Genomic DNA, 17,508 nt, shown 5'->3' with positions numbered 1-17,508 from the left:
TGCTTCACAAATGTTCACTGAAATATGGAGCACAGCCTTTCACTACATCAACATCAGATGAGTGCCACCTAGTGGTAAGATTCCCCCCCCCCCCCCCCCCCTTTTCATACGAGAGTGAACTGTTGGAATGTTTGATAAATCTTTCCTGTGGTGTCTTGTTACGATGCTAGAAAAGCGAAGGGAGCTGTGTGAAAGCACATAGCATGAGTCAGGATCCAACCTACACGCAGACGTCGGCTGCAAAGGTATGGCTGCAGCCACACCTTCAGTTATGATATCAAAGGTATGGCTACCTTCAGATGGAATGTGGATTGGTGAATGAGGAAAAACCATCCAGGCTGATATAGTGGAAGGAAAAACTCGTGGAATCCTATCGTTTTGGTCATAAACTGTGACATTCTACAGTATCAAGTTGTGCGGTGTATTGCCATTTACTGCCAGCAGCCGTGATGCAAATTGACCCTAGAATTATTGATGGAAGAAGATATTCTTTGTTTTGTTTTGTTTTTGTGTGTGTTTTTCTAAGCCCGCCAAGGAAAGAGCGTAGCCCTCAAATATGCGTCCTGTTTCATGGAGCATTAAGAAAGCGGGCTCATAAATAAACAGATCGAGGCACACATGCAGCCTGCCAGGCATGTTCCTGCCGGCTACTGACTGCCTTTCCGAAGCCCTGCCACTCCGAACGTTAACTTCCATTATTCGGACTGGCGGTCGTTCACCTTAGAAGCCGCAATGCCGACCTTAGGTTTAGGCGTGGGGGTGGGAGAGGTTAGGTTTTGGGTTAGGGTCTGGGGGAGGTTAGGTTTAGGCATGGGGGGAGGTTAGGTTTGGCGTGAAAAACGGGGAATATAGAACCCGGGGAACATAGACATGATCCCTTTCTGAGTGCCGATATTTCGGAGTGGCAGAACGTCGGAGTGGCAGCACGTCGGAGTGGCAGCATGTAACCGTTCCTGCCAGGCATGTTCCTCCCACTGTTTTGGGCCTGTAGGTGCAGGGAGGTATGGCAACCAAACACACAGAGGGGAGAAACATCTCTGTGCTGCCTGGCGGACCTCCATTCCTCTGGCAGTCATGCTAAAAACTCTTGAATCCCATGAAGAAGAAAAGAACAACAACATTCCACATCTAAGTGATAGTCTTCAAGGAATTGCTGTTAAACAGAGGCATTTCTCAGGGTGCATACCTCATCATCCAACTCAAACCATCTGCTGTATTGTGTGAATGTCAACTCTTCCCCCGAAATCGGGGACAACGTCGCCCCCCGTGTGAATGCATGTGGGAGTTTGTGTAGAGAGGCAATGTGACCGCCTACTTCCTGCTTCAGCACTGTACCAGAGATTTTCACCCGCCATTTATTTTCCCATAGACATTTCGTAAAAGGCGTATAAAAAATTGTTTTACTTCGTCAAGCCAAAAGGTTCAGCTATATTTAGAATCGGGAGAGACCATAGAACATTTCACTCTGACCAAAAAACACCAAACAACAACATTGAAAGAATATTTTCTTTAAATCCGCCATTCTTTTACGTTTTGGTCCGATTGAAATGTTATGCGGTCTCTCCTGTTTCTAAATATATCTGAACCGTTTGGTTTGAACAAGTAAAACTATTTTATAAGCATTTTTTGTTTTGATGTCCTCCCTTGCCTTGTCTATAAAAAACTTCTAATCTTCGTAATATGCTGGAGAGATCAGATCTGCCTCCTCCTCGCCCCCCCACTCACTTTCTTAGTCAAATCCCCTCAGGCAATTACAGATGTGGAAATTGTCAGCAGTGCCATTTTACGTACAAAACCAAGACCTTCAACCATCCACACTCTGGGGAAAAAATGTATTATAAAAGGACTTATAACTTGTAAAACGCAGAATGTCATCTACATGCTGCAATGTCCTTGTGGTCTTGTTTACATTGGTAAAACTTCTCGAGCCCTCGAAACTCGTATCACCGAACACAGGTGTGCAATCCGTAATCATGGTCCATCTAGCCCTGTAGCTGTCCACTTTACAGAGGCACGGCACAATATTTACACGTTAAGATACATTGGTATTGAAGCCGTCCACTGCCCCCGGAGGGGAGGCCACCTTGACTCATTACTCCTGAGAAGAGAACTTGGCACAACAAAGTCCTGTTGGAACCAGGGGAGGTATGACGATGAGCAGGGAGAACATTCTACCACATGGGAAGCCAGAGACCTGCACAGCAGGAGGGGGTGAGGATGCACAGCAGGAGGGGGTGAGGATGCACAGCAGGAGGGGGTGAGGTAGGACGCATGGGAGGGAAGGATGGACAGAGTAACTTTTCCAACATCGCTTTTATTCAGAGCAGCATTATTAAAATACGTGGGTGTGGTACACAGACATTATTTACTTGAACAATGTGGGGTCTGAGTTCTGAAAAGGTTCTTATATTTCAATCAAATCTTGTGTAAATTCAACACATTTAGTGCAAGCTAGTATAAATTGGAGAAAAATCATCAAATTTGGCTTCTTGGAATTACAACTAACGATACTGCAGGCTATATTGCTCATCAGTGCATGATGTGTGTGTGTATGAATAACAATATCAAGAACAGAAACGTTCAATCCAGTTGTTCCCTGCAACAAATGCTACAGTATTGACATTCTGTCCATGTACAGTATGGTAGAGCCTCTATGAAAATAGAGTTCAATAGCCACCTAACCACAACTAATGCATATTGCTTCCTCTGTGCCAATTTTCAATTGAGAAATTGGCTTGGGGCTTGTTCGTATAATGCAGCAGCCTATTTAAATTTTAATCGGGTATATTCACCAATGCATTATTCAAAATGTTCCAAGAAGAATCAGAATGTGTGCAGTAGTAACAGCACATTGTTTGTCAGTCACTGGTAGTATCCTTGACAGTCTGGAAGAGGCCTGGAGATGTTGTGGAAAGCCCATTGCAGGATCCCATCAATGGAGCCCTGCTGAGATAGAAAAGAGGAGAAACAGCAGCTATTAGTATACAATTATAGTCTAATTGCATATACTAATACCTGCTGTTTCTACTGAGAATTGGGACTAGTGGTTAGTCTAATGATTAGACTACCACTGGTCCCAATTATCAGTTTGTACCAAAACGGACAGTGACCATACTGTCAAAATCATGGCTTCAAGAACAAGTATGACATCAGTGACAACAAGTCCATCTAATATTGCTAGATTGCAGAACTGCTCACCTCTCCCAGAATAGAGTCTAATTCATCCTTGTGGAGCATGGGCTCAGAGAGAGAGGAGGTCTGCTCATGGCTGTGTGCATTCTGAACCACTTGGGGGAGCTGGGACACGCGCGCACACACACACACACACACACACACACACACGCACGCACGGGCACACACACACGCACGCACGCACGCACGCACGCACACACACACACACACGCACACGCACGCACACACACACACACACACACACACACACACACACACACACACACACACACAAGATTGGATGAGTGCAGAGATACATCTGGAGACATATTCAGAATAATCTCGGATAACAGAGGTGCACATATTCTCTGTAAACATACGAAACCCAAACTCACCTAATTGTCACACACAAGCATAATGGTAAACTACATACATGCAGATGAGTACACACACACACACACACACACACACACACACACACACACACACACACACACACACACACACACACACACACACACACACACACACACACACACACACACACACACACACACACACACACACACACACACACACACACACACACCTACCTGTAGGCCTCTGGATTCAGCCTCCTTCTCTGCAGAGTTTCCCCAGGGCCTGGAGCATGAGGAGCAGATAGATCTCCCCCTATAGGAAACATAGGGATACTGTGAGTGAGTGAGTGAGTGAGTCAGTGAGTCAGTGAGTCAGTGAGTAGTGAGTGAGTGAGTGTTATTATCGCCCATCAATATTTGATACGCAAATCAAACAAGTACATTACAGAGTGAGCAGAGGTTCTGAACCTTTTTCAGATGGGGACCTAAACTGATTCACTTCCATCTTGCTCTTAAAACAACCATCAGAAGATCTTCTTGGAGATGCTGTTTATTGTAGCTTATGTGACTCTTAAAAAAAACAACTGTTAAACTCATTGGAAAACATTAAAAATATCATTGGTTTCAGAGCATTGGCTGCTATTATAATGTTATGGTAATATAATGCTCATTGAAGCAGTGCATCATTACTTCCCTATCCAACATACAGAAGTGCTACAGATGACTCAGATGACTGCAGCACTCATTGCTACTGTTACAAGACACCATCAGAGGGTTTTCAGTGTGTTCGCCGGGAGCCATTTTGTAAAAGAGTATCGATCGTCTTCTATAATATACATGATATACCGTGCTGCTGTCCATTAGATCCACTAGTAACCATCAGCTAGATAATGATCACACCCATAATGCACACTGCTCATCAATACTCCAAGCCACAGAAAGCGTTTGGGACAAATGGGAGGTATGTACAACACTGATGTATAGTGTAATGCATGGATCAGGTTAGGATGAGGCGGAGATTGAGGTTTGTCCAGAGCAATCTAGTAAGAGAGTGGCGTCAGCGGAGATCCCAAAGGCAGATCCAGGAAGGGGGCTCGCGCTACGTTTGAAAGCATAAAATAAAGCTGATAATATACAATTTGATTCTTTAAACGTCTTAACCGTTCAGAGTACATCATAAACAGTCCATTCTGCTGCAACTCGACAGCGCTCCTTAATCCAGAACCTTACTTCCCAAAAGTTCCTTTTTGCCAAAAGTTCCTTTTCCAATGTAAAAAACTGGTCCATTAGAGTGAATGGAGATCTCACAACTTCTCTATACATGACTCTGGGTTTGCCAAAGTGTCTGTATTTCGCATCATCTTCATCAACTTATATGAAGGTGTATTTAGAGCTGCAACGATTAGTCGACTAACCATTTAGTCGATCGACAGAAAATATATTGCCAACTTTTATATTTTTATAATGGATTCATCATTTAGAATAATTTTAAGAAACAAATACTAAAATGCTCTTGTTCCAGCTCCTTAAATGTGAATATTTTCTGGTTTCTTTTGTCTTCTATGAGAGCAGACTGATTGTCTCTGGGTTGTGACTGTTGGTTAGGAGCAGAGAAGACATTTGAGGATGTCATCTTGGACTTTGGGGGACAAAGTAGTCTCGCGTGCCAGACTTCCCTCGGGGAAAAAGTGATGGACATTTTTTGTGACATTTTATCGACCAAAGGACTTCGATTGGTGGAGAAGATGATTGACAGATGAATCGATGATGAAAATAAGCGCTAGTTGCAGCCCTAGATGTATTGGTTTGAGAGAAGTCGACTCAAGCGATATGGAGAAGTCTTACTGTGAGAAGTGGCAGTGCAGGTGGTAGCTCTGTAAGCACTGGAGACAGTGAGTCAGGTCTCCTCCAGCAAGGTGGCAAACACCACACGCCTCCCTCACACTGACCATCTCCCCACCTGAGCACTGGTGACACACACGTGACGGTGACGTGCACACCGATCACAAGGAGAGAAAACACTTGGTTATAGTAAGTAGTAATTACAAAATAATAAATATAGTATTTAAGTAGTATTTAATAAAGTGAATACAAAACATTGCAGGTGCAAAAGGAGAAAAGACCACAGAGTACATGGAATTAATTTGTCATTCAGCAGGTACACTATGACAACAGGAGAAGGCATGAACGAGATGAAAGGACCACCACCACCACCACCACCACCAAACATCTCAGCAACCACTCCACCTGGTTTCTGGCACCGGGGCCGTTGTTAGCTGCCGTCACACTGGAGAGAGAGGAGGAGGACCGCGAGGAGTAGAAGGAGATGTCCATGGTGGAGCTACTGGAGCTGGTGTTGGTCTGCAGAGGCTGAGGCATGAGCGGCTGGGATGGGGAAATGCGATGGCTGTGGTCAGTAGAATCAGTGTCCTTTTCTGGCTCGACTCCCATCATGCACCCGGGACATTTTACAATGTTGTTGTTTTTTCAACGTGACAAAGGTTGAGGAGCAACGTCAGCTGTCAATTTAGCTTAAAATAGGTACACAATTGAAATATGATGATTTTGTAAGATGTAGATGATATGTAGAATTGTCATTTACATGTTATACGTTCACGGCATTTTTCTTATTTTCCTCATATTTGTAATGGGATCTCAATAAGCTACTTATGTTTTTGATACTTTTTTTGTGTGATTTAAAATGTTCAACATAAAGAAAGAAAACCACAAAAACCACAAACATCTACAAAAACCTATACATACTGTAGGCCTACACATACACAAACACATTCCCTCAGAACATATCACCCCTCCCTGCAGGACCCCCCCCCCCCCACAAACCCACAGAGATATCAGATCGCAGTACTATTATGTGCCCTTCAGCGTGTACAAAACTCAACCCTCACAGAACCCATTTTGAAGAGCTCATATGGACAATGGACTCAATAAGCTACTTATATATCACCAGGAAACTTTTCATATAAATAGCACTTAGAATTTGCTTGTGCCCGACAGCGACAATTACATATTGCTATATGTTATGAAGTCTGAATCCATTTCCAGTAGGCTGGAAAGCATTTTCTCCCCCTCAGATACTTACTTTGAGCTGGGGGTTCTCCTTTTTCACTCGGTTGCCCTGGCACAACTCACATCGCCATGGACCACTGCAGATTTAACATTGCAATTGACACCAACATCTTTCTTTTCAAAATAAGAGTTGAAATAACAACAAGAGGTCCCCAGATCCACACATGCCAATATATTGACCAAATACATAGGCTATATTAAACTGGATTCAGGTGTGAAACTATTAATATCGTTTAACAATCAACCATTCTGTCACATTTATTATGATTGCATTCAGGGGCATCACCGCCTGCGTTTCAACTATAGACCGCTATAATGAATGACTATGCTATAGATATGAGTCCAGTAGGTATGGCAGCGTTGCACCTTGGTATGGTTGTGAGTGGCGGGTCGAGGCAGGACAGATGAAAGGCTCTGGGACAGCCGTCACAGCATATCAGCTCACCTCCATCCTTACACACCGTGCACTCATCATCATTAGAATGAGCCTGAGCCTGACACACACACACACACGCGCGCGCACGCACGCACGCACACACACACACACACAGACACACACACACATGCACGCGCACGCACACACACACACGCACACACACACACGCACACACGCACACGCGCATGCATGCACACGCACACACACACACACACACACACACACACACACACACACACACACACACACACACACACACACACACACACACACACACACACACACACACACACACACACACACACACACACACACACACACACACACACACACCGTTAAGATATTAGAGCTTGCCTTACTTATGACTCATATGGTTGTTGCAGTCAGTGGATTGTGTGACCTCTATCCGGCCGGTGTTTGTCTCCCCCCTGTGGTGAAACATGGTCTTAGCTGCTTTGGACGTGGTTCCGCTTGCCTCCTCTGATGGACCAGAGGAGTAATACTCCCCACCGACCTTAATGCACTTTTTGGCACTCCCTGTTGAATGACAGACACATTCAAAATGACACCACACCACTTGAATACACTTCAAGGACTTTCTGATGCTAAATGATCTCTTCACATTCTCTCATATCACAAATTAAACAATACAAATGTAACAGTTTACAGCTTTCAAAATAAATCCAATACTCAAGCTGTGTTTAGTAGCTCTTTACAATCATTTTCATTAAGTGCAATTGCTAATGGCCATAAAGCGTTGCCAGCACTGCAGTCACTATGCACCCAATGATCAGTCACTATGCACCCAGGTGCTGTCACAGTCACTATGCACCCAATGCACATATTGAGAAAGATTGATTGCCACTATGACACATTTTAGGATTGTACTTTCAGCAGCTTTTTCCTCACTGTACTTGCCACCAGTGTATTGATATATATATATATATATATATATATATATATATATATATATATATATATACATACATACATACATACATACATACACACACACACACACACACACACGTGTGTGTGCGTGCGTGCGTGTGTGTGTGTGTGTGTGTGTGTGCGTGCGTGTGCGTGTGCGTGCGTGCGTGTGTGTGTGTGTGTGTGTGTGTGTGTGTGTGTGTGTGTGTGTGCGTGCGTGCGTGTGTGTGTGTGTGTGTGTGTGTAGACCCCACAGCTTACCATCAGGGCCAAACACCTGCTTGATGAGGATCTGCTCTCTGGCTTCATGGCTGGCTGGCAGCTCAGTGGAGGACAGCGTGACTGCTGTCTGCACTGAGGAGGAGCACACCGTCTGCACAGCTAGGGGGCAGCATAATGCTCAAATGTGTTGACAGTTACAAAATCCATGTTTCAGCCTTTATTTTGTTACATTGAGTTATGATTACCATTTGCAGATGGTAGTCGAGGGAGTGGAGCTTCACTCTTCACTCTGTATAACTTCACCTTACCCCCTGCAGCAAAGACGCCACAACACATTTTGTCATGATCAAAAAGAGTCAAAACAAGGTACTGTAATGAGAGATAACCTGGTGGATTGTTGGTCTTAGCATGGTATTGTAATGAGAGATAGCCTGGTGGATTGTAGGTCTTAGCATGGTATTGTAATGAGAGATAACCTGGTGGATTGTAGGTCTTAGCATGGTATTGTAATGAGAGATAACCTGGTGGATTGTTGGTCTTAGCATGGTATTGTAATGAGAGATAACCTGGTGGATTGTTGGTCTTAGCATGGTATTGTAATGAGAGATAACCTGGTGGATTGTAGGTCTTAGCATGGTATTGTAATGAGAGATAACCTGGTGGAGTGTTGGTCTTAGCATGGTATTGTAATGAGAGATAACCTGGAGGATTGTTGGTCTTAGCATGGTATTGTAATGAGAGATAACCTGGTGGATTGTTGGTCTTAGCATGGTATTGTAATGAGAGATAACCTGGTGGATTGTTGGTCTTAGCATGGTATTGTAATGAGAGATAACCTGGTGGATTGTAGGTCTTAGCATGGTACTATAATGAGAGATAACCTGGTGGATTGTTGGTCTTAGCATGGTATTGTAATGAGAGATAACCTGGTGGATTGTTGGTTTTAGCATGGTATTGTAATGAGAGATAACCTGGTGGATTGTTGGTCTTAGCATGGTACTGTAATGAGAGATAACCTGGTGGATTGTTGGTCTTAGCATGGTATTGTAATGAGAGATAACCTGGTGGATTGTTGGTCTTAGCATGGTATTGTAATGAGAGATAACCTGGTGGATTGTTGGTCTTAGCATGGTACTGGGAATGGTGATGGTGGGAGGATGTCTGACTGTCGTCCCGGCTCCTCTTCTTGCTGTGAGGTGGTTTGGAGCCTCCTGGGGACCTCTTACCACTTCTGGGGCCGTCCGAATCTCTGCCTGACCGAAGGTGGCAACAATAACACAGGTTGAAAGTTCCACAAATGTTAGCTATGATAGAGATGCTGTCGTTTAGAGGAGCAGAAAATTCCACACCAGACCAAATGATCAAATCCAATATTATTGATTGGAAATGTCACATAACATTTCATATAACAGGTGATAACGGGTGTGTACTAGGGCATTCACAGACTAGTCGACTAGTCGACTAGTCGACTAGTAAAACCACTAGTCGACACTGTGCTTAGTAGTCGACTAGTCGTTTTAGCAAAAATTTTTTTTTTTTTTTTTTTTTTTTTTTTTTTTTTAATCTTTAAGAAAGAACATGAGGTATTTACACGACATACATGGACTATCATATCCCATATCCCATATCCCCCACAAAGAACATCAAAACACAACAAAACAAAACAAGAAAACTGCATAAGATACACAATAATCCAAGAACAAACAAGACTATTGGACAAACAACCAAACCAAAACAATGCATTCAAAGTAAATACCGTACATAGATCTTGCCCTGTTGGCAGCTAGGAAATGCATAGCTTTAAATTGGAAAGCATCCAATCCCCCAGCTGTAGTTCACTGGTGGAATGAACTCTCAAGCAAAGGCAGATTCTTAGACATCCCCAAAATATGGCAACCACATACAGAGTTTGACTTTAAGAACTTTTTACCCCAGTGTCATTAGGCTTATCAGGATAGGAGCTGAATGCATTGTTTTTGTTTGGTTGTTTGTCCAATAGTCTTGTTTGTTCTTGGATTATTGTGTATCTTATGCAGTTTTCTTGTTTTGTTTTGTTGTGTTTTGATGTTCTTTGTGGGGGATATGGGATATGATAGTCCATGTATGTCGTGTAAATACCTCATGTTCTTTCTTAAAGTAAAAAAATAAAATAAAAATAAAATAAATAAATAAAAACGGTTAGTCGACTAGTCGACTACCTTTAGGGACGACTAGTCGACTAGCAAAATTCACTAGTCGTGAATGCCCTAGTGTGTACTAAATCTCAATCTGTACTACAGTCTACAGACAGACAGACAGACAGACAGACCGACAGACAGACATACATACATACATACGGACGGATGGACGGACATACGGACAGACAGACAGAGACAGACAGATCTTTTTTGACAAATACCAGTAGATGTATAAAGTATTGTCATTACTTGAGCATTGCTTTGAGTGTTGCAGGTTAGTGAGCAGAGCCTGCAGCTTGGGGTAGCTGTCCAGGTTGTAGTCTTTGGTCAAGCTGCTCCAGAAGGCCTGGATAGTGGATCTGCTCTGCTCCAGGACCCAGGACAGGAGGGAGTACATGGCCTTGTGGATCCCTTCTCTGCCTTCCCTCTCCAGAGTGTCCTAAACATCCACACAAACAATGAGAGGTCAAGCATAGAAATACAAAAACATATATTGGTACATGTGATCATTTATTTTAAATAGACATTTACTAAAATCAAACTGATGATCCATAAGAAACTTTTTGAGACAATATTGGAGATATATAATATTGTCTCCAACTGTGACAGTGATGAATCAAATAACCTTGTGGGTAAAGTAAATGTAAAGGTAAAGTCCCAACGATTGTCACACACCTGAGTGTGCAAAATGTGTTCTCCGCATTTGATCCATCCCCTGCTGGAGCGAATCATTTGGTGATCTAACCCCCCAATTCCAACCCTTTGATGCTGAGTGTCTAGCATGGAGGCAATGGGTCCCATTTTTATAGTCTTTGGTATTCTTTGGTATGACTCGGCCGGGGATCGAACTCACAACCTCCCAGTCTCAGGGCGGACACTCAAACCACAAGGCCACTGAGCTGGTTCAGGCCGCTGAGCTGGTTGGCCAGTGAGCTGGTTGACTGGTTGGCTATAGGAAATACATCTTTCATGGAAAAAAAAAGTCTTGGTCATATTTATCAACCAAATTTACCATCACATACCATACTCAGTACATACATACTCTCAGTAGGTTTCCTGTGTATGATGTATATACGTACAAATGTGTTGATTCTGTGATTAAAATAGATAAATAAATAGGTTGGCTACAGGGTTGAAAAACAAACAAACAAACAAACAAACAAAAACTTTCATACAAATGTAGATTTCTCTGGAACAAGGAGACAAAAAACAGGTTATATTCACCAGACTGAGTAAGCAACATTTATCAGAAAAATATGAATAGCATCAATTGAACGTGGATGTTAATGGCAAACTAAGCTCCGCTCACCTTGAGTAGTTGGTCAGTGATGATGTTCTTGTCAGCCAGCCCGTAGAGCAGAGGGAAAGGGTCGTCCACGGCCATGGAGATGTCGGTACGCAGCTCCCTCAGCTGGGCACGATGGTTTGTGTCCCTAATAGCTTCGACTCTGGACATGATGTGCTGTCAGTGTGTGTGTGTGTGTGTGTGTCTAAATGTATGTAAACGCATGCAAGCTGTGCAGTTCAAATGAGATCCAGTGTGATCTAGTTCAAATGAGACCCAGTGTGATCTAGTTCAAATGAGACCCAGTGTGATCCGGCTTGTATTTGTCATTTAGTTCTGATTCGGAGAGGAGTCACAAGAGGATCTGAGATCATACATGTGGCATTTTGGATGGAAGAGGTGTGTCCTCGCTGATGGAAGGACATATTGTTCAGGTGCACCGTGAAACTGTGGTGTGATATCTGGAATCATTTGTGTTCAAAACATAATCGTTTATGTCTAGTTTCATACAATGCAGTGTTTTCTGCTTTTAATGATCGCACACAGACACAGACACACACACACACACACACACACAAATAATCACACACCCAACAACTACTGCAATAATGGCACCGCTATTGACCGCAGCCAAGACCTTTGGGAAGTCCACAGTGAAGACTTGAGAGAATCAAGGACCGCCTGTCTCTCTGGAGTTCACCTGTCCACTAACTGAACTAACTGCTGCCTGTCTCTACCTGTCCCCAGAGGGCTTGAATGGAGCGCCGTCTCGTCGAGGGGAATACCTGTGCAGTCACGTGAGCAGCACTGAGGGCAAGTGACCCGACAGCATTGCAGAGACAGTTGGCTCGTTAAAAGGTGCTTTCCACTTCAACTTCCCCTTAACCATCAGGTTTGCCCTGTCAGAAACATTGACTCATGATTAGGAAGATGATTATGATTTGGCAATTAGATGAAGGAGAATTGTATTATTAAAGGAACACTCTGCCCGTTTTCAACCAGCTTTGTATCATTAGAACATCAGTAGTATATCAGAAAACTGTAAACTGTTTTGAAAGTCTGTCATTTAATTTGACAGTTATTGAGTGTTAAAGTGTGGACCAGTGACATCACTGGTCCACATTGACTCAAATGAATAACTCATTAACTCAAATCAACTCTCAATAACTGTCAAACTAGATGAATGACTTCAAAACCGTTCACAGTTTGAGAGTTGATTTGAGTTAATGAGTTATTATTTTGAGTTAGTGTGGACCAGTGATGTCACTGGTCCACACTTTAACACTCAATAACTGTCAAATTAAATGACAGACTTCAAAACCGTTTACAGTTTTCTGATATACTACTGATGTTCTAATGATACAAAGCTGGTTGAAAATGGGCGGAGTGTTCCTTTAACAACACCGTGTGTGAAATGTACTGTGGAAATGAAGTGTGATGAAGTAAGACTTCTGCACCTGCTGCATGTCAAATCTGTTGGTATTCCATCAAATCCCACTAGAACCTGCTCCTTTCTATCTTATCTTCTCAATGACAAAACGCTGCGATGTTGAAGTCAGTTACTGTGTGAATAATATTCGATCTGATCGGGGTACTAAAGTATAATTCATTTTTCCTTTGTAATTGAGAAATGGAAAATGGTCAAAAATCGAAATTGGGGAATGAAAAACAGTCAAACAAATTGAAATTTGAAGCTGAAAATCAATTTCCAAACAGAATCAAAAAACACAAAAACAATCAAAGTCGGACCCCATTTTTCATTTTGGCCATTCCCTTTTTTATCATTATTCATTTTGGATTGGAAAAATGCAAAATTAACATTGAAAAGTCCAATTAAAAGTTAAAAGTTCTGTTTGAAAATGTATTTTCAGCTTCAATTTTCTTTTACTGTTTTTTTTCATTCTTCAATTTCGATTTTTGACCATTTTCCATGTCTCAATTAGAAAGGAAAAACAAATTATATTTTATTACCCCGGTCCCGATGTAACATCCACAGCAGCAGTATTCAAGCAGTCAAAAAGGAATAAACCCCCACAACATTCAATAGAACAGAGTAGACCATTTTGCTCGCAGTTAGGTGTTGATGGGTAGGGGAGTGAAGCCCTTTAATCTGTCATTTATTCATCATGAAACATTATTACATTATTATGCATACTGGTGAACAAGGACCACTTGTACAGAGGGACGTTCACGACATACATATTACATCATTATATACAGTGCAGTGCATTACAGTGGGTCGTTATATGTGTAGTACCGGCATGGAGGGACGGGGAGGCTGGAAGAGAGGGGGGGAGAGAGGGAAGGAAAGGAGTGGATCGAGGGATGGGAGTTGTGATATTAAGTTGTTTATTTATTACTTCTTCTTTTCTTTTCTTTTTTTACCACAGTACAGTTTGTTCTATAAAAGTTAAACCATAGAGAGAAAGAGAGAGCGAGAGAGAGAGAGAGAGAGAGAGAGAGAGAGAGAGAGAGAGAGAGAGAGAGAGAGAGAGAGAGAGAGAGAGTGTGTGCCACATTTTCACAGCTACTGTTAGGTGGACCTACTGTAAGTTTGACTCTTGTGGGAATATCAAGTGAGATACATTTTGTCATGAGATATGCTATAGAGAGATGCTATAAAACATTCTAAGATAGTCAACCTCCTTCCTGGGCGGGGACAAGGAACCTATAAAAGAAGGAAGAGTCATTACATCATACCGACGTTCTGCTGCTCTGCTGAGGCGGGCAGGGCTTTGCTACCAGTTCTGTTGAAGCCTATGGGAGACGCAGGGAGACGCACACTAAACATGTCGTATGGTCTTTGATGAAGAAATCAATGCCTCTACCAAATGAAAGAACACACTTCAGAGAATAGGCTATTGACTGATTTCTCCTCATGCGTGCATTCGTTTACTTGCTGTTTATCTCCAAATAGTATCCAAACATAGACATACTTTACATATCAAAACATAGACATACTTTACAGGGCTCATGGCGAGTCGAAAATTAACTACATGTATTATTTTCTGAAGTGTGTGCTTTCATCTGGTAGAGGCATTTCTTCATCATCAAAGGTCATATGACATAGATATGTTAGGGCTTTAGTGTGCTTCTCCATACATCTCCCATAGGCTGCAATAGAACTGACACCAAAGCATGGCCCCAAGCTCAGCATTAGAAGGTTGGTGTGATGTAATGACTCTTTCTTCTTTTATAGGTTCCTTGAGCGGGGAGACCCTGGAGGGCAGGCCAAGGGTCAAAGGTCAAAGATCAGATCAGCGTGCATGCGTGCTGCAGACATTCAGACGTGTTCGGCCATCTTGGAAAATGGCTGACCCCCACTATTTCTCCTTTTATGGTTAGGCATCATTTTTGGTGCTTTCCCTTTTTATATATAAAAAATACAAAACATAACAGCGAAAAGAACTCCATTTGTTGTCCCGTTTGTCTCCCTTTTTCATTTTTCCAAAACTCTTTTTTGTTGGTTTTTCATTTAGTGTGATGTTTCTTTTTTCTATTTTTCCTCCGGTCACTTACATATTGACAAAGTATACAATATTTTACAACTGAACAAGACTGTAAGATAACATTTGATTTGTCCAATCAGATACAAGGCCCAGATCCCAGATCCAATTAGAGAAGTCAACTGGAAGCTAACCAGTAGTAAGCAACACAACAAGCCTATGGTGTGAAGGGAGCTGTCCAATAGCAGCTTTGCATTAACATGAGCACCCGCCCTCGGGGACAGTAGGTTCTGCTGGTTTGTCCAGCTTGATGTCAATCACTGGGAATTGACCAGTTAAGGGAAACCTAGATGGGTGAGAAAAACTCAAATAGTAGCTGGCTGCACATCTTTCTTTTTTTTGTAAAAACTTACAAAATAACTTCCTTCTTATTCCATTCTATATTTGTCTTTTGCTACAATATTTGTACTGTATCTCTCTCTCTCTCTCTCTCTCACACACACACACACACACACACACACACACACACACACACACACACACACACACACACACACACACACACACACACACACACACACACACACACACACACACACACACACACACACACACACACACACACACACACACACACACACACACACACACACACACACACACACCCCTTTCTTCAAACGCTTCCATCCCCCATCACATCACAGCTCCTCAGCTCTTGTCACTACCCAGACAAGCCACTATGTGGTGCTACACCGACCTCTACATCCACACAGCTATCTGACTCCATGGATTTCTCCTGTATGGAGCACAGAAGATCTAATGGCTGGTGCCTCAGTAGACAGTGGGCTGGCTGCCAGCAGCCTTGGCTGTAAAGGATACTGCCTTCAGGATTAGCATCATCCAAGCTTTCCATTCCAGGTAAGGCTGCTGCAACACGACGAAACAGCTAGACAGACAGACAGACAGACAGACAGACAGACAGACAGACAGACAGACAGACAGACAGACAGACAGACAGAGAGACAGACAGACAGACAGAGAGACAGACAGACAGACAGACAGAGAGACAGACAGACAGACAGACAGACAGACAGACAGACAGAGAGACAGGCAGACAGACAGACAGACAGACAGACAGACAGACAGACAGAGAGACAGACAAACAGACAGACAGACAGACAGACAGACAGACAGACAGACAGACAGACAGACAAAAAGACAGACAGAGAGAAAGACAGACAGACAGAGAGACAGACAGAGAGAAAGACAGACAGACAGACAGACAGACAGACAGACAGACAGAGAGAAAGACAGACAGACAGACAGACAGGCAGACAGACAGACAGAGAGAAAGACAGACAGACAGACAGAGAGAAAGACAGACAGACAGACAGGCAGACAGAGACAGACAGACAGACAGACAGACAGACAGACAGACAGACAGAGAGAGACAGACAGACAGACAGACAGAGAGAGACAGACAGACAGACAGACAGACAGACAGAGTAGGATTAAAGAGTAATATTCACTGTTATCACAATGTGACTTTACACACAGAACAATGTAATCTTCAACAGTAACACGTTAATGACTCGATCGCCTTATAACTAAAGGAAGACAGGGACACAGGACTGGTCTTATATCTAAAGGAAGACAGAGACACAGGACAGGGACAGACTGGGAAGACAGGGACACAGGACTGGGACAGACAGCGACACAGGACTGGGACAGACAGGGACACAGGACTGGGACAGACAGCGACACAGGACTGGGACAGACAGGGACACAGGACTGGCAGCAGGTCTGAGAGCAACCGATGGCCAAAATGTAGTGAAATCTGGCGAAACGGCAGGGATCACCTGTTTGACATTGCAGCCTGTCTTGGCACTGGTCTCGATGAACATGACGTTGAGTTCTTTGGCTCTCTGCTCTCCTTCCTCGATGGTGATTTGCCTGTGGGGCCAGACTCAGCGTTTACACACCAAAGGCCAACATGATCAATATACCCACATGACGCTGTAACGGACATGACGCTGTAACAGCTTTCTACTCAGTGACCAGATAGCTCCATGTCACATAACAAACGCATGCTTAAGCTGTGTTCACACCGAGATATTTATTTTTCGCTCTGTCGCTTGATTCAACCCTTTGGAATCGCTCTGTCGCTCTGTTTAAATCGCTCATCAACAGGCACACGAATTGACGGACATGTGGGGGCTATAACGTTACGCAATGTCATGATGTTTGTCCACTACGAGCCACCGTAGATGTTTACAAGCTAAAGCCTATCAGCGTGCTCCTAACGCGAGCTCCATACTGGTAGTACAGACTTCACTTCATGTCAGCTGTCAGCCTGTCAATGCGGTTTGTTGCCACACAATAAACCAGCGGTTTG

General features: G+C 43.2%; 2 protein-coding genes across 2 annotated transcripts in view; both read right to left on the bottom strand.

Moving 5' to 3' along the window:
* Positions 1-2,862: 2,862 nt before the first annotated feature.
* Positions 2,863-11,838, bottom strand: aire (autoimmune regulator; the record flags this gene model as incomplete). The annotated part of the gene is made up of 13 exons (XM_083659767.1): positions 2,863-2,946; positions 3,199-3,258; positions 3,765-3,843; positions 5,376-5,497; positions 5,778-5,915; positions 6,631-6,694; positions 6,984-7,111; positions 7,454-7,590; positions 8,245-8,364; positions 8,451-8,516; positions 9,312-9,458; positions 10,632-10,821; positions 11,692-11,838. The coding sequence occupies 13 exons, from the start codon at positions 11,836-11,838 to the stop codon at positions 2,863-2,865; spliced, it is 1,482 nt and encodes a 493-aa protein (XP_083515893.1).
* A 3,530-nt stretch (positions 11,839-15,368) lies between these two features.
* The window catches only part of LOC310797284 (ras-related protein Rab-6B-like), a gene marked incomplete at both ends in the record, with an annotated part of 8,550 nt that continues 6,410 nt past the window's right edge, over positions 15,369-17,508 (bottom strand). Inside the window, 3 exons of the mRNA XM_083659647.1 lie at positions 15,369-15,433; positions 15,993-16,059; positions 16,973-17,066. Coding sequence (XP_083515773.1) covers positions 15,369-15,433; positions 15,993-16,059; positions 16,973-17,066 — 226 coding nt within the window. The remainder of the gene's footprint in view (positions 15,434-15,992; positions 16,060-16,972; positions 17,067-17,508) is intronic.

Source organism: Poromitra crassiceps (genome assembly GCF_964638095.1).
Source record: "Poromitra crassiceps genome assembly, chromosome: 23".
Taxonomy (NCBI): domain Eukaryota; kingdom Metazoa; phylum Chordata; class Actinopteri; order Beryciformes; family Melamphaidae; genus Poromitra; species Poromitra crassiceps.
This window is presented reverse-complemented; position numbering and strand designations above follow the sequence as displayed.